We start from the raw sequence: 21,912 nt of genomic DNA, 5'->3' as shown, positions 1-21,912 counted from the left end.
CACTGCTGACAGACAGACAGACAGGCAGACAGACAGACACGAGTACAGGATAAGCAATGATCAGAGAGCTGGGCTGCCTTAGTAACGAACAGCAAGCTGTACGGAAGGGGAACCTATTTGACATGAAGCCATGCAAGGCTCTCCAGTGAACCCACTGAAGGGCGGGCGACTGTTCAGGTTCCCTGCAGCAGCCAGATGTGTACATTCTCCACAGCTGCATATTCGCATCCCCTGACTACACGCACAGAAGTACTACCGCGTTTTCGGATAATCTGCGATTCTGCCGCCCTCGTACCCCATGACGACTCCTTAGCTCTCCTAGGCTTGCACAGCCGCTCCGCTAACCGTAGGGAGGTGATCTGCAACCCGCTGCTTGGCGACATGGTTTGGTTTGCGACCGCAGAAAAATCCTCGACGTTTTGAGATCAGACAGGTTATAGTTTCCCGCAATCTTCCACTGAGCTGCAGTTTAACAAAACCGTTAAGTTTAACAACACATGATTCAGTGTGGTGTAAATACTGGTGAACGTAACAGTGTCAAGTGCGATGGAATGGTGTACTTGGTACCACTTACACAGCTGGCTAAGTTCTACTGGAGCAATTGAGGGTGAGTTCCTTGCTCAAGGGTACTACGGTGGACATAGGGATTCAAACCTGTACCTTGGGAATCTTGGGCGGGAGCTCTGGGCTCCGCAGTTCCACCTGTGTGTGTCCCAGTGTGACCAGTTCTTTCAGACAACCCACAAAGTGTCTATGAAAGCAACACCAAGACCCGCACCCTTGTTGGGGGTCATTTCCAACCGTGGGCCATTATTCACATTACATGACCTGTGTGAACGTCTGCAAAGTCTTCCAGCTTGTTTACAGTAGACACACCGTAGACACCCCTCTCAGCAGTCGGTGTTAGACGGCTGTATGATATAAACTGGTTTTACGAAAGGAGCACTTTTTCTCCCCCCCATGTGGAAGGAATGTTCATTGTTTTGACACTATTGTGCTGGAGTTGACAGATATTCTTCAGGAAACCTCAGCAAAGGTCTACAGTTTCAGTTACTGGGAACCTAAGTACTACTTTGGGGGAACATGCAAAACTGAACTGCGGCTGAACGTCTGAAATAACTGCTGGCTCGGTTTAAAAAAAGGAAAAAAAAAGATCCCGATACGTAAACCTCAGACTTGCTGTGTAAAACGCGACGCTGCCATGTTTACGAATCGCAGCGGATGAACGGCTCGGGCGGCAGCATGGGGGATTACTTGCAGACACCCCACTTCTGGCTACATAAAGACCTGCACTGGGCCTTTGAGAAGTGCTCCTGAAATATTTTTCACAAGGCCAACGACACCGGGCAGCACAGAACATTCATTGTTTAGGTTTTAAATGCACAACATGGATTCCCCCAGCAGGAAAAGGAATGCTGTAAGTCTGGGAAGCCTGTATTAATGTGGTTTTTGGGTACGACGGTCTGTAAAGGGATAACGTGTCCTTGGACTTCAAAGCGTTATGGCCAAATGAAATCCATGCACTCAACAGAGCGCTCGCACTGCTTACTGACAAATGAAGAACACAACAACTGGGACCGCTATAAATATACACCGGTTCATACATTCGTCTCAGTTCACCCGAGTTTCAGAAATGCCCTTTTTAACGGTAGCTTTGCAGTGAAAAATGTTTTGTGTGTAGTGTGTGTGTGAGATCTTACAGAATCACAAGGTGACTTCAATGAGTCTTAACTGGAGTCAGACAGCCTACACTCTAACGTATATATTTACATATTACGTATTGGTGCAGCCCTTTGAGTGCCCCGTCCAGCTGAACCACGCTTAACCATGCTGAACCGTGGTGAACCACACTGAGCCATGCTGTGGCTGAACCATGAGGCCTCGTTTCGCAGCAAAGCGCAGCTTGGTCTCCGGGCACTCGGCTCACCTGCGACCTGAGGGAGGCGATGGTGTCCTCCAGCTCCCGTCGCAACGATGCCGGCATCAGCCCCTTGATCTTCATCTCGCACTCCTGTCGAACGCGTGTGATCTGAAAGAGGGGACAAAACATAAAATGTGGATTTCGCAAGGGATTACATGATTTCTTTCTCTACACAGCATAAAAAAAACAAACAACCCAAATAAAAGATTTTTTTAGTTAATTTAAAAAGCTATCAGCTCGTTCCCTGAGCCCCGAGACTTCTTTCAGGAACACAACGTGCTATATTATATATTCTATAGGGAAGGAAGACTGTCGGATGGCTAATGATGCAGTGGAAAGGCCTGGTTAGAACCCGCAGCATTACAAATATTTGGGTAAAAAAAAAAAAAAAAAAAACCTCCTCGGACACACGCCCGCAGGCACGCACAGTTTTGACGCAAACGCCGGAGGATGGAGGAGTGGACCCCACCTAGCCACACCATGCCAGCGCCGCTCTTTGCCGCAGACCCGCTCTTTCACAAGGTCCTGTTACAGAAATAACAGCAGCTTCCCACTGCCAGTTATTTTAAACACCTCCCAAGACTATATACACACACACACACACACACACACACACACACACAGGCTTCCGCGACGTCTCTCGCGGCTGTCCCCTGCTGACCTGCGCCGTCGGGCCTTTCCGAGGGCCGCGATGGCTCGCGAGCCGTGAAAAGAGTCTCGACGCTTCGACGTCCACAGCACCACTCCCGTTTCAGGTCCTCGCGTTCTCAAACATTTCTGTTCCGCGTTCGACATTTTATTTGCTCAAATTGCATCAATCGAGGCCGAGAGTCCGTTCTTCGGGGCCCGTTGTTTCACATTGTTCTGCTCTTACGGTAATGTACTGGGAAGCACATCAAAGTGTGAACACAGCAAACATTTGTTACCTGCGCTCAGCATGCGGTAGATCACCCTTCTGACACTTGCTCCCCCCACCCCCCTTTCTCCTTACCCCCAGTTTGAAGTATAATGCCAAGAGTACACAACTTTCCCGGCTGAAGATAAAATACACACACACACACAAACTAAAACAAAGCCGTAGCTCTTCCCATGCACATTTCAGGTGAAATGACAGGGAAACACACCTGTGCAGAAACTGCCAGCTACAAGAGCAAATTCGCAAATTCACGCGAATGCTCCTGTGGAAGTTTGCTTCACAAATCCATAGAGGAAAGGATCCCCAGGAGTGACCAATTACCATTTCAGTCCCGGAGGTGGGCCTCTTCAAGAGATGAGCGCCGAGGGCAAGGTGCCCTACCTGGCCGCATCCTCAATTAGGGCCACTACATTAAATCACCATGCCTAGGCGATGCATCAAACTGCTCTTCGCAGCTGCCATGTTAAAACAGCTGCAGGTGGGCGATCTACGCCTCTGTGCCTCCTTTCCAATGTCCCCTCTACGTCTTCGTGGGAGACACATGCCCTTTTCATCATGCAGCAAAAAATAAGCATGCTTTTGATATGCAAGCGAGGGAACCTTCTGCCGCTGTGATTTCCACAGACAGGCAAGCCGTGTCGCAGCTCCACCTGCGTTCCAATTCTGCCTGCAACAGATAAAAAAGGTGATGAAAGATCTTTCCTCCCTTGGCAGATCACACCTTCACCATGGTGACCCGCACGAAAACGAGAGCGGCCCCTGGATCCCCCGGCGCCGCCTGGGCGGATGCAGCCGAGGAGTCGCGTTTCACGCTCGGCGAATCGCAGAGTGCTGCTTGTCAATCGCCGAACCTGCCTCGTCCATCTGGCCACGTATGTTCTCGTGGCTGCAACTCGAGGCTTCGGCTAACCGTAGAGTCAGCGTTCAGACGTTTACGTTGTCGTGATTATTTACCGTACTGCCATTTCAAGCAGGACGGTGCGACTAGCTCAACAGGGTGTCCCAACCATGGCTCCAACAGTTACCCTGGTACGCCCCAGTCGCCGCATGCGCCACATACCAAGGAAGCCCACCGTTTATTACATGTATGTTGGGGATACTCACTCCATGTCAAGGGGCTGTTTACTCGCCCTACCTTCCTCAGAACATCTCCATTAAACAAAGCTTGTTGTTCTCGACGTGACGCAACTGCATGTAAACTCAAGGAGAGGTGGCACCAAAAATGCAACCGGGCTCTTCAGATTTGAAACGGGGCTTACTAGAGAAACGAGACTAGGGGTGTTAAATGAAAATTTCACGGCTTAAGCAAACATCATTTAAATCTTACGTTTTTTTTTTTTTTTTAAATTTTTTATTTTCCCCTTCAGATAAACCACTTCACAGCAAGAAAGAGATTGTTTCTTCTTCTCAAAGTGACATTTCAGCTATATATAGCCTATAAATGGTGCTTCGATGTACCTTCCTCCTGCTTCGCGCGCCTCGCGTTGACATTTTTGACAGCTGCCAGCTGGAAGAAGCGGGGGTCCCGGCGCTTTGATAATTCAAACAGAGTTTGTCACATTGCGGAGGGCTTGATGTGCGCTAATGTAGGGATCGGAGGGTGTGCGGGAGCCTTTCAGGATGGGAACGTGACAGGAGCCTGATGGGTACAATGAGGAGATCGAAACCTCGACAGGTACATCACTGCCTCAAACCACACACGACACAAACAGGTGAGAAACGGTTTGAATTCCAAACGGTAAACCCTGAGAAGAAGAAAGGAAAAAAAACACAAAGTGATATAATCCAACGCCTTACTGCTGGTTTATAAAGTAAGGAGGTGTTCAGTGGTGGTGGTGGTGGTGGTGGTGGTGGTGGGGGGGGGGTGGTGGGCTCTATCAGTGATATTAAATTCCCTCAACACTAACGGGCAAAGCTTCAGATAATGTCACAAGCCATGAACACTGTACTGAGCAGCTTCGTGTACAGGTGAGACAAAACAGGTACCAAACAAATTTTCCTCCAAAAGCACCATCTGGGAAATGCAATAACAGAATACCCTTGGTGTGAGTCTCATTCAAACTGTTTCATACTTGGTCGCTTACAAACTGCAGTCAACAGCCACGTGGATCCTGGGATCCAGCATCGGCAGTCAGCCACGTGGCTACTGCTTCTAAAGGTAGGAGTCACCGGGTGGCTCTACAGGAGGTCTTTTGAGGGCAATAAGAAAAGGTTTCATGTACCTGTTCCTGGTTCTCCAACTCCTTGTTCATCAGCTTCTTCTCTGCAGCATGAAACTGCCTCTGTAGGTTCTCTACCTTCTCATTCAAAGCCTGAAGAAGAGAGAGTGCAAGTGTGGGTCAACTAGGTCAACAAGACAACAGTCCAATCGTTGATTTCCACTAATATTGGATATTGATCACCTGAAGGCTTTGAGTGCAACGCCTGAAGGACTAGTACAGCCACTAAATCGGAGATTGATCAGAATGAAATGGTTCACCAGTAATACCATCAGATATTACTGTGGAAGACAACGCAATGCCTACGCCTAATGGAGATACTGCTGAGAAATGTAGTGAGCTCAAGGAGGCAACACAGCTGCATTTCCAAGAGCTCAAGAGCAGACAAAGTCAAGAGGAATTTAGCCATTCTGCTGGTGGGCTTTGGTACAGTCCCGATATCAACCAATTCAGCGGACCAGAGGTGGAGCCCTGCTGAACGTCAGCCCCTACAGCTGTAATTCAGCATGGTCAATCTACCAGGGTTTTAAGGATCTAGGTTTTAGGGAACGGGGATTTTGAGGATCCAGGTTTGAGGAAAACAGGAGGTCTTGTCCAGGTGTCTCCCCCACATGCTTCTCTTGCCACAGCGATTTCAACTAATCCAACCTCCCTGAGTGAATCAAAACAGGACAAATCGAAACAGGCTCCAGATGGTGGGAGGCGATGGTCTTTATCTCCCGTCCGCAGTGGGTTCAATCGCAACAGGCAAGAAATGAATCACTGGATTATTATAAAAATAACAGTGACAAACACATACACACACGGCCACACCCACGCTCCGCATACACACCTTCAAAAGATGAAAGCCACAACTAATCTTCACACAGAGACCACCCAGGAAATACGGCAAATAACTACCTGAGCCTCAGGTAAGTAAAAGCAATTTTTTTTTTTCTGAAGGGGGAGGCTGTTTTTCTAATTTGTACCTTTTGTCTGGGCAGCAGCAGCAGCAGCAGCAGCAGCATCTTGATGTGAATTTCTATTTACACTGTACAGCAAGAACTTTTACAGACATTAGATTTAAGCGATCCTTTAACGGCTACCGGTCAGGAGCAGGACGAGTTCGATGCACGTAGCTGCTCTGCCCTGTCTGTGCAGGATCGCATCTCCAACACCATCTCACAGCGCAAACACTCAAAGAAGCCCCACACTATTCCACCCTCAGAACGGTAAAGGGGCTGAGGTAGCAATGAAAATGCAGACACTTTTCCCCACTTTGAACCCAATCCTTCAATTATTCCTGTTGACGTCCTGATGACTGGAGAGATTCCTTGAGGAGTGATTTACTGCCACATTGCAGATCTTACAGGCAGCCTTCCCTGCTGTTCTGTTTTATCAGCCCACATTGGGAAAAGTATTAATTAGCCCATTTAGCTTGGTTTGTTTTCTAATTGCTCCCTTGTTATGATCTTAAATTCAGTTGCACCCACTACACATCAAATCAGACATCATTATTAAGCCAAATCAGACTACGGGGAGATACTCGATTTATATTTATTCATTTAACTGTCACTTGTTCAGAGAAACATTATTTTGCTCAGCACACACTTTTATTTGAAGTAGCTGTCACAGTTTACTGTGTGTGAATTGCTGGAGCTGAATATTAAAAATAGTAATTCACAATTCAATACGTACGCTGGGTACAGTTGTAATTGTAACCGACTAAGCCGTTTGATAGTCAGGTGCACTACTGGCACAACGATGGTTTGCAGGCTACTACGAAAACGACGTCATACAGCCGCGCGGCCGCTGGGTTGCCCCGATGGCGGGACGATGCCCCGATGGCAGCCAACTTTCGCTGGCCCTTTCTGGTGCGAGGTGGACAATCTGAGAAAGAACCATATGGACAAGTGTACAATGGCTGATACAAACCACAAAAATGCGAAAATCTGGAGAAGGTAGTGTGGAGTGATGGGGAACTGATTTGCACCAATTCACAATACATGGTACAAAACGCCAGGCTATTTCAAAGCTAATGATGTACATATGACCCCTCCGAAGTCATGGTCAAGCTGAAACACGGAAGTCATGTTACCCTTCCATAGTGCCTTGTACCAGGAGCGCGTGGCGGCCCTGCTACTTGCAGCATTAGACCGCCCTCAGCTCAGGGTGGGAACTTGGTCACATGACCCCGAACTGTCAGAATCCCTGAGCCAACCTTGTCCTGGAGTGGTGAGAAATCCTCCGATAGGCTAAGCACCCCCCTTCCTTCCCTCACAGCTGCGCTGTTTACATCACCCATCCGTTGAAAAAAGCTAGAGACACCCGTTTGATTTCGAAAAACAGGAAGGTTATCCGAAAGGGCGGCAATCAGCCCCTTAAAAAAACAAACACTGAGGAAGGACTCTTAACGGTGTGGGGGAGTAGGGATGTATTGCAACAACTCCCCGATAAACAGATAAGGGGGTCTGCCACATTATACCAAGCTCACTGTAACCCAGCTCGTTGTTGGCTCTGCGGAACCGAGCAGAAGGATGGGGTACAGGTCATGGGAAGTGTGTGAGCACAGCAGGACATTCACACGCGCTGATGGAGAGAATGACCCGGATCAAAGCGCAATCACTGAGCGAGCGCACACAGCCCCCTGTGGGGGTGGGATGCTGTTTGTTTTTCCAACAGGCATCCTGCTAATTGAAAGCCGCAACAAAACGGCTATTTGGCAGCGCTATCGCTATGGAAATTTGTGTTAGAGGCTGGGCGGTGGGGACGAACGATTGCAGGAATGCGCAGCGAGACTTTGAAGTCGCGAGCTGAAAGAATGCGGCCGTGTGCGCGAGATCCGGGTACAATATCGTCCCAGCCAAAACAGCCTTCGTTGCGGAGCCCGTTGCGAGGCGGCAGGGTGGGGGGAGAGGTCCATGCGAACAGCTGAGCTGGAGGAGCGCTGCCAGCAGGAGCAGAGCGGGGCTCGCTCTCAACCACGCTTTTCCCACGCATGGCGAACAGGCCCAGGACACTTTTGAAGGAGGAGCAGCTCTGGAATTAAGCTCCCTGTGAAACACTCGCAGTTAGAAAGGCCAAGGAGAGCGGTGTTAAAGCAGATCTGTATTTTTGCCGGGGATTTAAGAGAGTGAAAAAAGAAGTTAAAAGGAAAGTCAAAGAATCACGGTTTAATGTTAACTAGAAGAAGGAGAGGGCCATCAGACATGCGACACCACAATGAGGACAACTGCGCTAGAATTATTCTTTTTAAATGTGCAGTACTTTGATGTTTTCCCATCTTCCTTTCATAATCCCCTTTGAAGTGAGCAGAGCAGCAGCATCAGCATCGTTCGCATGCGGCAAGGTTAGTCCTCCGGACCAAAGACGACCTCCATCTGCGTCCTTCATCGGACGCCGCATCTTCCCTCTCTGCACATGGACTAATATTGACAACTGAGGCACTAAATGACGTTCACAGGCCAATCACAGCCCATGAGTTTAAGGACAGCCCAGCCCAGCACCAGACACTTTTATTACTATTACTCCTATTAAGTTATTGCTTAGCTGACAATTTAGTTTATAAACAACTTTCAACTGGATCCATTTGCTGTAAATGGCTCCATATTTTGTTGGAGCAATAAAGATTGCGCACTTTGTCCGCATTTCTTACAGCAAGTTCCCTCCCGGAACTGGATGGGTTAGGGTTACAAGTCCATGCCTTTTACCAGAACGTCGTCTGCAGCCACTGTCCCTCAAGTGTCTAAAATGTACACTGGAAGAGGCAGCTGCACGGCTATTCACATGTAAGACTTTCACCAAATCGCACAAAATGACACTTAGGCTTGTTTCTTTAGAACTGGCAACTGGATTCATCACAATTTCAGCACCTCATGTCAGCTGTCCAGTGTAAAATCACAGCACTACAAACAATTTTTATGACTTGATGTGGTTCATGATGATCCACGACCACATTTAACTCCAATCAACATACCGGAGCAGCTGAACAGTAAAAGGTGGAGTGATGTAGGAGAGTGCAATAAAACAGTAAAGCCAGGGTTCATTCACCTTGGTGGTGACATCTGCCTCGCCGGTCAGTCTCCGCCTTTCTGCCTCCCACCGAGACTCCGCCTCCAGCAGCTGATGCTGTGCTCCCTGCTGCAACCGCCGTCCCTCCTCCCTGACTGCAGCGATGCTGGACTGCAGGTCTGCGATAATCTGTGTGGACACACACACGCCAACATCACCTCTGACATGGGGCGGAGCGGTTGTGGTACTTATACTGTGCAGTTTGTACAAAACTCAGAACACCTTTATAGCATAAGGCTTTTTTTTTTTTTTTTTTAACAATGGTTGTGGAATAAGTAGTAGAAATATTTCTTAATTTCCAAGACAAAAAAGAAGTTTGCTGCTGCTCAGCTGAGCAATGAAACTAAGTGAGCCAGTCGGTCGAGGGACAAACTGCTCGAGCTTCGGAATCAAAAGTTAAAGTGAAAAAACACAAAAGATCAGTCGACCTAAGATCAGGCTTTGAGTTCTAGATCGTCATTACCAGAGTGGAAGGGGAGCTCAGCAACTGGTGTGCAGCACAGCTCCTTCTGTCTATTTATATATGTGCACATATGTACATATAAGTGCTTTGTTCCGTGAAAAACCTGTAATTCCGCACTGTCTCATATTTACATTTGTTTGGCTAATGCTTTTCTCCAAAGCAACTTACAATGTTAATCTACCTGCAATTATTTACCCATTTATACAGTCGGGTAATTTCTGCTCGAGTAATTTAGGGTAAGTACCTTGCTCAAGGGTACTACAGCTGGAAGTGAGATCTGAACACCCAACCTTTGGGTTGCTCTAACGACTACACTACATCCACATAATATCTGATGGAGTGGCCCCTGAGAGATGTTCATTGTGTGGGAGTCAAGAGTGTACAGTACGAATAGCCCCTGGAGGAGAGAGAGGACAAGATACCCAAGCACGTAAACAATGTCCCATTATTGCAGCGCCAGGGTCCCCAGGAATAATTATAACTGTACACCTTTTAACTCCAGCTCATTACCACTTGAAAACCAAGTGGTTAGACCCATCTCCTTGCAATTAAAAGTTGCAGGTTCTAATCCGCACTCCTGCTGCGATACCATCGAGCAAGGTACTTACCCGAAATGATACAACAAAATGCTCAACTGTGTAAATGGAAAAATCATTGTAAGTTGCTTATCATACAGACCTAACACTGCCAGTTGCCTTGGACAAAGACATTAGATAAACAATGACGAGTAATAATTTACCCCTCCAATGAGGAGGCAAAGATGCGGAGGTCGTCGTGTGTCTACTTCTCCTCGATGTACTATTCTGCTGAAGACACTGTTTGTCTTTGGAAAACACAAATTCTGAGAGAAGGCAGAATCAAAGTTATGGAATAAGATAATAACTGGACTGCATCCAAGAAATGATGCATTTTGATTCCTAAAAATGCCCAAAACGGATCAGAGTTCAAATTTTTGACTTGTACTTATTGGAGTGCCAGAATTTAGAATGTCTATCTTCTTGCGTATTTGACACCTTCAGTCATAGAGCGCACAAACTGCTCAACGAACTGGGCATCCATGCTGAACGTCATGGAAATGCGCATCTCGGCTGCCAGGATGCGTTTTCCTCGTGCGGTCGGCTGTTTTCACTGTTGCTGGCCTTTATTCATACTGTACCACCCAAGAAGCAATATTTAACACATCACAACTGTCTTCATCTCATGCACACAATCGTAGTTGCAGAGAAGGAGAAAGATGTGTTTTGCTACACAGGACTGTGCTTTTTAATGAAAACCCCATTTATTTACCCAAGCATCAGAATAAAATCTCCTGTATGCCGTGTCTTGTTAATACTAACAAATAAACACAGTTTAAGTCTATCTGTGCACTGAAAGTCCAGAAATATGAGGCAAGAGTTTTTTTTTTTTTTTTTTAAAACATTTGCTCCGCCTGAAGAGATGGGTTACCTGGGAGGACTTCTCCAGCTTTTGGCTGTAGTCCTTCTCAATCTGCTTCAGTCTGCTGTTGGCCTACACAGAGAAAGAGAGCGAGGAGGACAGATGGAGATGGATGGATGGTAGGGAGGGGTGAAAACAGCTCTGATGCTCTTGCAAACGCCTTGCCGTCGACCTCCGACCCCGTCGCCGGGGGCCCCTGGGCGCATGCCAGCCCCACGCCCCTCGGCGACGGCTCGTGGTGGCGGAGCGCCCCGCCTCTGAACTGCTGCCAGCTATTCATCTAGCACCGAAAAAAAGCAGCTGCCGCAGCCAATTATTTAAGCAAGAAGTGTTCTGTAAAGGTAAGAAACACATTTACAGAAAAGTAAGAGAATAAACGATAAGCCGAAGCATTATCTGAAGGACTTCAGGCAAAACAGTCTGCGAACTGAGCCGAGTTGACAAACACGACGGTGGCAAAGGTATCTGCACATGGCCAGCCCACCTCCTCAACATGCGACAAGCATTTTGGGAGTCCAGTTGCACGGTGATATATTGCAATGTCTTTGGAGAACAGTTACCGGCAACGCCAGTGTGCGTAGGACCCTGGTAAGCCTCGAGTGACGGGTGGCCCAACTTGAGCTCATCCGAAGGTTGCGCTCCCTTCCCTACGTATAGATATGATGAACCCTAACATCTGAAGCGTGTCTTTCTACTGGGTGCTATTGATAAACACCTCATGACATCTAGTTGAGGCACTTAAGCATGGTAACAAGTGAACCTCGGTTAGCAAACAATCAGCGATAGATGTTCAGCTGTCTCCACGGCCTCCAGTAAACCCTAATCCCGTTAAATCTCCACACTGAATGAATGCACAACACCTCATGTCATCTTGTTTCTTAACACCACACAGGCCGGCTTTCAGTTCAGTGACTTCTAATACCGGTTTTTTCCCCTGTGGCGCAGTGCATGGCGACATCTTTCACAGCATCTTTAAATTACATCCTTAATGGCTGATAATGTGAGAGGTTTAGCAATGATCCCTATAGATGAAGACTCGCTGGTCAAATTAAAAAGTTGGCCGCTGAACAGGGAGAGTGTCTTGCTCTCTTCGTATCTTTAGAAGCCTTAAAACCCTCAGAAGAAGGAAAACATAAAGCCCAGCTCGCCTCTCCCCTCCAGTGCTGTTGGCTTCTGCACATGCTGTGCGCAACATCAAGTGGAAAAACAAGAAAAAGAACTGTGCTTCAGTGCTAAATATGGGTTAAAACTGAAATCTGACATTTATATATATAAAAAAGAAAAGAAAAAAAAAAAAAACTAGCTTCTACTTTTTTTTGCTTGGGCTAGCAAGCAGCCTCTGCAGTGCAGTTTGCTTTTTAGTGCAAATGCATTTTGTGAACCACATTAAGCCTAGACAGAAACACCCTACAGAAGTGCGCTACATTACAGGTACCATCTGCGTGCTTCACAGCTCAAGCATTATTAATGCTGAAGCTACTCTGAAGGCCAGTCGAGTGCAACGGTAACTCAATATTCGATCAAGACCAGAATACTGCCGCCTTAAAGTATTTAGATCATTTGGACTGTTCTGATCATTTTAAGAGTCGTTACGAAAACAGAAGTACTTGAAACGCACAACCCTGAGAATTCACACGTGGACGTGTGCCAAACGCAGCGCAAAACACAACGAAAAATATGAAAACAAGACATGAAACAAGTTGGCACCATCCAACTGCAAAAACAAGGCCAGGTGCTGGGATGAGGTATAAGAAGGGAGAACGACGAGGACGCAAGTTCAGAGACAGTGCCATTGCAACAAACAAAATGACCCATTCATAATAAAGACAACAATAACAATCTTGATGCAGAGGTAAACAGAAATTACTGCGCACAATTATGAGGCCCAACTTTTTTTCTTTTTTTGAAAACAAGCAGAGCCTCTTGTTCTGCCACTTGGAGGTGACAGGGAAACTGCTTTGATCTCACTTCCACCCCAAACATATTGCTCCAAGTAATCCGTAACGGAACAATAATGTGATTTAGTATATCTCCAAATGGCAGAAACCAGTTGACAGAAACTAATAATTGGTACAAGGATGGGGGGATAAACAAGAGCCTCCAAACAGCAAAATAAAGAAAGTGTTACTAAGCTTTACTACACATTAGTATCCGACATCCACCGAAGGAACGCTTCGGATTCTGCCTCGAGCCGAACCCCTGTCTTTCAAGCCGCGTCACTTTTCACGTTGGCCGTTTACGTTGGCCGTTTACGTTTCCCCTCTGGTCTTTTTACGCTGACCCCGAAGGCTTCTCTGCTGCAGAGACAAAAATATTGCACATGTAGAGGCTCCAGCAGGAGTCCCTGTGTGTTTACATACATATACATGCCTTGGCAGCAGACATTGTGTGTTGACTTACACACGCAGGCCACATTGGGTGACAACAACAAGGTGTGTTCACCTAAATGCAGAAACGTTACTTGGACATGCACACGCTGTCAGGTGGGGTTGTAGCGGGGCATTGTCGTCTTCTTGACATCTGTCTTGTTGCCATACGGGAGGACCCCAGGACCGCAGTGGCTAAGCACTTGTATCTGTTCACGTTTATGTTACTTCATTTACTCACCAGTTACTCAAAAGGTTTCATGGTCAAGTATCAGAAGTGGTGTACCTTCAAGGAGTTAAGCAAACCTCAACTGCTCTGAAAACACTAAACATGCTAGGAGTTAAAGGAGAACTAACGCAGACATTTAGGGTAAACCTCTGAGATAAACAAAACTAATAACCACAGTATTAATAAGACCAACAGCTGCGTGGAGGACTGGACCAGCACCTCCTGGTACACTGCTGGTCAAGTTCACAAAGTGTCTTATTCTCCCCTTGCAAAGGGGCCCCAGTGCAGATGGAGGAAACACACACATCTGCTCACACTTAACAAAGCTCTGCACCCTCCCCCCGCCTGCTCCTGTTTCGTTCCTCTGTCTTCTCTCCATCCCTTTGTTATCCATGCCGTTTCTACTGCTTTGAAACTTAAAAAAACACACATCAATAGTGTGTGGCACAAACAGTTACCATGGTGATGTCCATGCTCTGGAGGAGGAGAGCATCTGCATGGATCTGCACAGATCTGCACGAGGTAATGTGAAACAAGAAAGACATCTTGACTCGAGTCTCAAATTCTTCAGCTGGAAATGTATTGTTCCACCCAGGTGAGCGAGACCCTGAGAAATGGTGAGACCTCCAGGTTTTGCTCTAAGGGTCTGCAGACCTTCAGCTCAACTAGGATCACTGGTTGCTGGTTTGAAGGAGAACAAAGTGTGGAGGGTGTGGCGAACTGGCCCTTCATCCAAAGGTGGTCCTCAAGACCCTCAGCTCAATGGCAAAGGAAGGGCAGCAAACAGCAGCCACTGATCACACAGTATTGTACCCATTTACTGCACATTTCCACAACCGCACACTATGGCTGGACTGACCTTTTGTGTGAGTGCTGGAGAGACTTTTGACCTCCGTTTGCCCACCGAAAGAGCAAAGCAGTCCATCACTGTAGAACCTGGTGTTACACAACAATTCATCCTTTCAACTACATACGGACATTAAGAAATGTGTTCAGGATGATAATAAACCATGAAAACACTGACCTTGTAGCAATACAAGGTAAAACATTTATTTTTGTTATTAAAGAAAGTCAAAGTTCTGTTTTTGAATTACAGTAGGTTTAGGAATAAGCTATTTTAGCAAATTGAGGGTCATTGTGAACTCAATGAATCAGAGGGACTCATGGTTGAATAAACCACCGAAAATATTTGCACGCTGCTGCTGACCGTTCTGCTCCTATGCTGAACACGCAAAACACAAGCACTCAACAAAATGACCCATGGTACCTCATCTCTGGAACACTGTGCACACCACAGTGAGATGGCTATCAAACCAAATGTCTACCAGCAACTCACATCATCATCATCATCATTAGTACAGCCCCAGTTCTTAAGTTATTCCTTTTCATCCTTAATCATGTCTTAAGCAAACGACAGAAACGTACAATTTTGCCATGTGAAGCTAAGGCAATGTGCTGTGAACCCTTCTTGTTCCCAGGCATAAACCTCTAACAGCACCTATCAATGGGCAAGATCTCCTTTTTCTAGTCATTTCCTCATCGTTCTCTCCTCTGCCCTCAGTCTCCGGAAGAACTCACATATGGGAACTATAATCGGCGTGATCTTATCTCTTCCAAAATAGCATTTCTGCTCCGCGTTCCCTTCCCACATACCTCCATAACCAAAACCAGTGGTGGATTAGCAGGATCTCTTCCCTGCTTTAAGACCGGCAGTTTTTTTAAACTTGATTCCAGAAGAAAGGACTTTCAATTAGTGATCGAAGTACTGAAAACAGAACAACATCTACGCAAATCAATAAATAACATCAGTAAAGTCCTCCAACAGGAAAACTGACACGGCAAAAGCACTGCAAAAACTTAGTATAGCCCCCAAAAAGTGGTGTAAAGACAAAACAATGTTTTTAATCCTTGTATAAAGAATGAGTATTAAACCTGTGGAAAAGGCATTAAAACCCGCAACAAAAATAAATTCAGAGCAATTAACGGCAAACTTGTATTTGTATTAAATTAGTAGAATTAAAAGTAAGAAGACTAGAACAAAACTAAACACTAAATCCAGATGCAGAGAGCCCTGAACCCAAACCCTGCTGTAAACAGACATTGACAAGATCTCAGCATCTACCGGCCCCATCCATGCTGGAAGCCTCATTCTTTGCATTTCTGTATCAGAAGCTGAAATCTCATCTCTTACAGACCATTCCCCGCAGAGCTTATTTCTTTTTTTCCCTCTCCTACCATTATTTCCTTGCTCTCCTTTGGTTGCTTTGCGTGCGTCTTTAAAACGGCTCACATCTCCACCGCTGTTTGAAAAATGAATTAAAAAAAAAAAAGCCTGTTTAGACCCAAACTTGGTCCAGAATTACAAGACAGTTTCTCTTTTCCCCTTCTGTCAAAAGCTCTGGGATGTGCAGCCAACATCCAGTTATCCGTATTCCTTTCCTAGAATGATCTTGATGGTTAACAGTCTGGACGCTTGTTGGTCCTGCGCACAGAAGGTCTGACCTCAAAAACTGAAAGGGTCTCGGTTCTGGCTCCAACGTGCTGGAATGAGCTCCCTCTCTCATTCAGAACTGCTGAAACCTTCTCAGCATTATACAAGAGGGGTCTCAAAACACATCTTTCTGACCCCTTTTGCTCCTGATGTCCTGTCCGCTCCATAAACTTGTTACAAAACATACACTATCAATTCTATACACAGCTACTTGTTTAATGGATGCTTTCGAAAACGGTGGTATTGAACTAGGTGATGCTATATCAAGTCACGTAGGCTTCCGCGGCCATCGTCATTAGACTGGAACGGTGATGGTACTCTGAGAATCGTGTGTCTGCATCATCATCTCTGTTGACTGATGAAACGTGCTTTTTTTTTTCCCCTTTTTTACAGAGCTGTACGTTGCATTAGAGAAAAGCATGTGCCAAATGAATAAACGTGCATAAATGTTCATGTACTAAACCTTATAGTCTATTACAGAGAACAAAAGACAAACTAGCTGTGCAACAGATGCATTAAACAGTTGGCAGTGCCTTAAACCCAAAACTCTAGTGCTGAGAAAGCACTGAGAATGCCTGTCTCACCTTCTCGGCAGCCAGCTCCCTCTCAGCTGCGTGGGTTCGCTCCAGGTCCAGTCGGGCCCGGTCCATCTCGGCCCGCAGGCGGCCCAGCGCAGCTTCCTGGTCCCTGGCAGCACGCTGCCGCTCCTCCTCGCGCAGGAGGCCCAGCTCCATCAGCTGCTGCTTGCGTTGCGTGTGCGCCTGCCGCAGCTCCTCCCGCAGGGCCTGCACCTGGGCCTCCATTGTCGCCAAGTTCTGCAGTGACAAAACAATGCTGCTGTGGGACAGCTATAGGGTGGAAACCGAAGCTCTGACATCAGGAGGGCTGGGGGACGAGGTCCAGCGCAGTTTGTGCCCGTTTCAGTGCGCTGACAGGAAACCTGCAGTTGCACCGTTAGGCATAATACTTAAGTAAAGGGGTGTTGGCAAAACATCAGTCTTTCTTTGGGTGAAAATAAAACCGCAAAGTTCTATCTATTTATTCAGCCGTATCTTAAGCAGAGTCCACGTCTGTATAAAATCTTGCCGGAACATCTTACCTGGAGAACGCAAATCGCACGGATTCATTTATGTTGACGTTACTTCATTTAGGAGATGCTTTTCTCCAAAGTGACTTCCAATGAACTCTATGTAGTGTTATCAGCACACACACCTTATTCACCAAGGTGATTTACACTGCTAGATATACTACTTACAATGGAACACACTCTCTCTGTCACTCACACCCTATGGGTGAACAGCATGTCTTTGGACTATGGGAGGAAACCAGAGCACCTGGAGGAAACCCAGGCAGATACAGGGAGAACATGCAAACTCAATACAAACTGAGGGGCGATCGAACCCACATCCTCTCACCCCACCCAGGTGCTGCGAGACTGCAGCGTTACTGGCCGTGCCACCGTGCTGCCCATTTCTACACATTGAATAGGTACCGGCAAAAGCAAACGAAAAATCTCCGCACACACAGCACTGCGTAACAAAGTCTTGTTTAATGCGCGTCTGTTTTTGTTACGTTTCTGCCACGAGCAAATCACCCCTCCCTACACCCTCACAAGTGACGTGTAATTGTGAGAACCCACATGAGGTCAAGGAGCAGCGGATACGGTATGTCATATTCCTCTCGCACATCCGTGCTGCAGGTTCCAGGCCTGCGATGGAAAACTGATTAAAAGTACTTCCGTGCCACTCCTGCGCCTGAAAGGGCAGCTGGTGGCCATGTGTAGAGAGGAAGAAAACAACAATGCCGGCTGCGAGTCGACGCGTTCACTTGAGCGCGAGTCATTCGCCAGCGCTTCCGACCCGCGGCGCGTCTCCCGCAGGGAGCCGTGTGACTCTGCGCCGCATTGCATGGACTCATCTGGGGCAGACGCCACTCCAGTCAGAGCAGGACGCCTTTAAAGTACCGGCTGGCGTCAGTTCATTTATTGCCAACCGCAATGTCCCGGCGTCCCCCCAAACACCGACACACACAAAAGCAAAGGACACACACGCCGCAGCCTTTCGAGTGAACAACGTCCTCAAAACGAACGAGTCCATCAACAAAAAAATTCCATCAGTAACATTAAACACAAGCGATGTTACATTTTTCAAACATGGCAGCAAGATGGGAGATTAAAAACGGAGCGGAAATCAATGTCTGGTCCAAATGCGAAATGCCAAAAAGTCATTTATGTCATACTGCTCATCTCTGACAAACCGTGACAGCAGACATCACAACACATCACGTCGTTAATCAATACGTTTCCTTTCTTTTCGCTACAGCCGTGGTTCTCTATCCTGGCCGCTTGCAGATGACCTCATTTTAAACTGGAACGTTTTTGGATCGAGGAGGCCGATATTCTAGCAAAAGCCACTGGTTTTGGGGGAGAGGAGGAACGGGGGGGAAAAAAAAACAGACAGGCTGTTATTGTCTGCTGTCTCGTCATGAGAGTTCTTTAAAAGAAAAATGTGGGAAGAGCCACCACCTCCTCGTGCCACAAAGCCAGACATTCTCCTCTTAATTATTTGCTTGCGGTTGGAGATCTCTCACATCTCAACATGGCAACATCCTGCCAACCATAACGAAGGAACACATGACGTTTCCAATGTCCACTTTACACGTATGTCTCGTTCAAAGTATTTCAGGCTCTTGTGGGGAGGGAGCACCGCTCTACACGTCGCCAGAAACACTTAGAATGGGCTGACTCTGGTCATGGTTTAAAGCGTACTTGGTCCACACGACCTTTTCGAAGTCTGTATTCTGTATTCTAATTCCGTAGACTCAACAAACTTTTGACCAACGCATCCTGGAAAGAGCCTCAGGCACCAGAAAATATAGCCAACATTTAGCTTTTTTTTTTTTTTTTAATACAAAATGAAAAAAGGGGTCTCTACTTATAGACCACTATGGACCATTTAAGGTTTCATGCAATATGTAAAGTAGTGTTTTCTTTCCCTTTACAACTACTGTTTCGGGGGGGCGAGGGGTGCTTCCAAAAAAAAAAGGAGAATTTTAATTCTACATCTGTAACAAGTGCAACGTGACAAATGCCAATTGTTGCTCTCCCAATTCTGGTTTTTTAAGACTATGGGCCACAACAACTGGCATTGTGGGCCTTGTTCTCCAGCACAATACCAGTGTGCACTTATGAGTAATCCGAACTCGCTCGTATCAAAGAGAATATTAATACCAGTCTGTTACATGACAAAGTTCTCCTTGCAGTTGCGATATGCCTGCGAGATCTCGCAAACACAGACGGTTGAAAACAGACATAATAAATGTTTCGCGTTCAAAAGCAGAACACTCGGTGCTCCAGGTTAACACAGCTGCAACGGTACGGTATTTGTTTTCTCGGCATTTCAACAATTACCAGCAATACTATTCAATACAGAGCGCGCGCTTCATTTTAACAGGGGGTTCGAGAAACACAACTTTCGTATTCTGAAGATTTTGAAAGAAAAGTTACGTACACGGTAAAGCTGACCATTTACCCTTTGTGGAACCAAAAGCCGAGTACAAACACCGGACAGGATGCGGTAATGCCCGTTTAAGGGCAGGTGTTACGTGGGAAATCCAAAGGGGGTGTCATGTGCTCTGGAATACCTCTAGATCCATGCTTATCTATGCCACAAGCGGTCTCACATATGGATTAAATGGATTTCTGGACTCAGATGCGAGACATGCTCTTAACTGGACACGATGAAAAATGCTGGACGTGTCCTGCTTGGGTAAAACCGGGCCACGATGCGAGTCCACAACACCGCGACTCCACATCGTCACGCAGGACCACAGGGACAAAGTGACAGGATCTGTGTACTTTTGCAGGGGTTTGTGGGAGAAAACGATAAAAAAGATTTTATAGATAAGAAAGAATTTAAAATGTAAAGTTCTTTTGGTGGATTCAACGGCACAGAAAAGATGTTAATATGTGAGGGGCTTATGAAAGCTTCTCATCTAGATATGAAGCCTGAATGATTGATGGAGAGATGCAAGTCTTTTTTTTTTTTTTTTTTTTTGCGCAAGTGTGTGAAGATTCCAGCGCTATGCCATTATCCATTCTGCATTAACAACCATCTTTGCTTTGACTGCCCAACACAAACCCTCTATTTCTGTCTCTTGCTTTCTTTCATCTGAAAAGAAAGGGGTAAGAGCATAGAGCCTCTCCGCTGTGCCGATGACGATTTTGCCAGCTCCAAGCTCCCGATTACAGATCGAGCTTGACGGCAGGCCGAGCAAGCATTGGTCGGTTTCCAGGAAGTAACTCTGACAGACCAATCAGACGGCACCTACAACAGAACACAACTCCAGCACCGGGAAATATTCCTTACAAAGCCAAAGACACCCAATAAGAAGTTGATGGAGCTGCAGCGGGGAGTTAACGGACACAAAGACAAATGCAAAGGTTTATTTCTGAGAAACCTCAGAAGAGAAACCACCTTCAGGAGGCAACTTGTGACATAAAGAGCAGAGTACTTCTCAACTACATGAAGATGTTGTCATCCAATTCCAGGCCCTTCTCCACACAGCAAAACACTCTCATACGAACATGAGCTGTGATTAACTTAAGGTACGCAGATCACCTGCCAGTCCTCAACGCGGTGCTTTTCACAGCAGTACGAAGGGCCCGCTGTCGATAAGATCTGCAAGAGCCCAAACCTGCAATAATTCAGAAGCCTTTAAATATTTTCTGTTCACTTCAAAGTGCCCTTGGAGGCAGAAGTGTTTAAAAAAAAAAAAAAAAAAAAAAAATCCAACAAAATAATTTAAGGCACAGTAATACGGATATAAAAAACAATTTTGTTTTTAATTCTTTGTCCCGAAACTCTTTCTTTGCTCTACCGTTTCTTAGTCAAAGTGTAGTACTTTATGTACCGCATAGCCGGTAAATGGTGAAGGGAGACAATCACATCAACACCTGGTCTAAATGTAATTATCAAACATTCCCACGCACCACACTGGTACGACTGTTGCTTCTGAAAGTCATCTGTGACTTGTCGCTTCACAGATTTCATACAATAATATGTTTCATTGAATAATCTTCAGTCTCTCAGTCGTGCCTCCCTCCCTCTTGCTCTTCCCGATACCAACACCATCATCTCGAAATGGTGCCTAAGGGAACCCGCAGCGAGATATCAGTTACAGACGCTCAAGCAGCTGTCCCAGGAGAGCCGGCAGGTGCAGCAGCAAGAACTACCACTTGCGATCTGAAGCGGGAAAGCAAGCCCACCAAGTCAGGAAATGTAAATGGAGAGATAACTGAGAAGATACTTAGACATCTTCAAGCACAAGAACAACCTGATGCAGTAGTTGGAAGCTTTTGCTTTCAACTGTACCCAGAGACCTTTGTATAAGGTGGGGCTGGCAGGTAGCATCACTGTTGGAGCTGTTGTCTTGCACTGGAAGGACCCAGGTTCAAATCCCGCACCTTATCTACTACCCTTGAGCAAGGTACTTACCCTAAATTGACTCAGTAAAGATCACCTAGCTGTAGAAATGGATAAATAATAGCGGTGTAAGTAAATCATTGTAAGAAGTTTAGTATACAAACCAAATACTCTAAGTGTCTTAGGGGGGGAAGTGTTAGCTAGATGAATAAATATTTTTCAAAATGCTTCATCATCAGAATTACTAAGCATTATTTATGTTACGCCTTAGTGCAAATAGACTTACAATTGAAGCTGTAGTAAGCAACTCACAACAACTGATTTATACATTTGTAGGTGCCGTGTTACACTGTGTTGGAAGTCTGTGAAAGGTCAAAGTATTCACCTGCTTGTCGAT

The 21,912-nt window shown here is 46.3% G+C and overlaps 1 protein-coding gene across 6 annotated transcripts in view; it reads right to left on the bottom strand.

Moving 5' to 3' along the window:
- cep112 (centrosomal protein 112) overlaps positions 1–21,912 on the bottom strand; it is a 53,616-nt gene that overhangs the window by 1,288 nt on the left and 30,416 nt on the right. For 3 of the 6 annotated variants that reach the window (XM_018756075.2, XM_018756085.2, XM_029254461.1), the window contains exons 21-25: positions 16,677–16,907; positions 11,016–11,078; positions 9,086–9,235; positions 5,060–5,149; positions 1,928–2,029 (exon numbers count right to left, since the gene is read on the bottom strand). In XM_018756075.2, coding sequence (XP_018611591.2) covers positions 1,928–2,029; positions 5,060–5,149; positions 9,086–9,235; positions 11,016–11,078; positions 16,677–16,907 — 636 coding nt within the window. Of the gene's footprint in view, positions 1–1,927; positions 2,030–3,158; positions 4,583–5,059; positions 5,150–9,085; positions 9,236–11,015; positions 11,079–16,676; positions 16,908–21,912 lie in introns of those variants that run through there. The other 3 variants (XR_001966295.2, XR_001966296.2, XM_018756094.2) reach the window with 3 other exon arrangements.

Source organism: Scleropages formosus, chromosome 8 (assembly GCF_900964775.1).
Source record: "Scleropages formosus chromosome 8, fSclFor1.1, whole genome shotgun sequence".
In the NCBI taxonomy this organism is placed as follows: domain Eukaryota; kingdom Metazoa; phylum Chordata; class Actinopteri; order Osteoglossiformes; family Osteoglossidae; genus Scleropages; species Scleropages formosus.
Note: the sequence above shows the minus strand (reverse complement) of the source record. Positions and strands in the feature narration are given on the sequence as shown.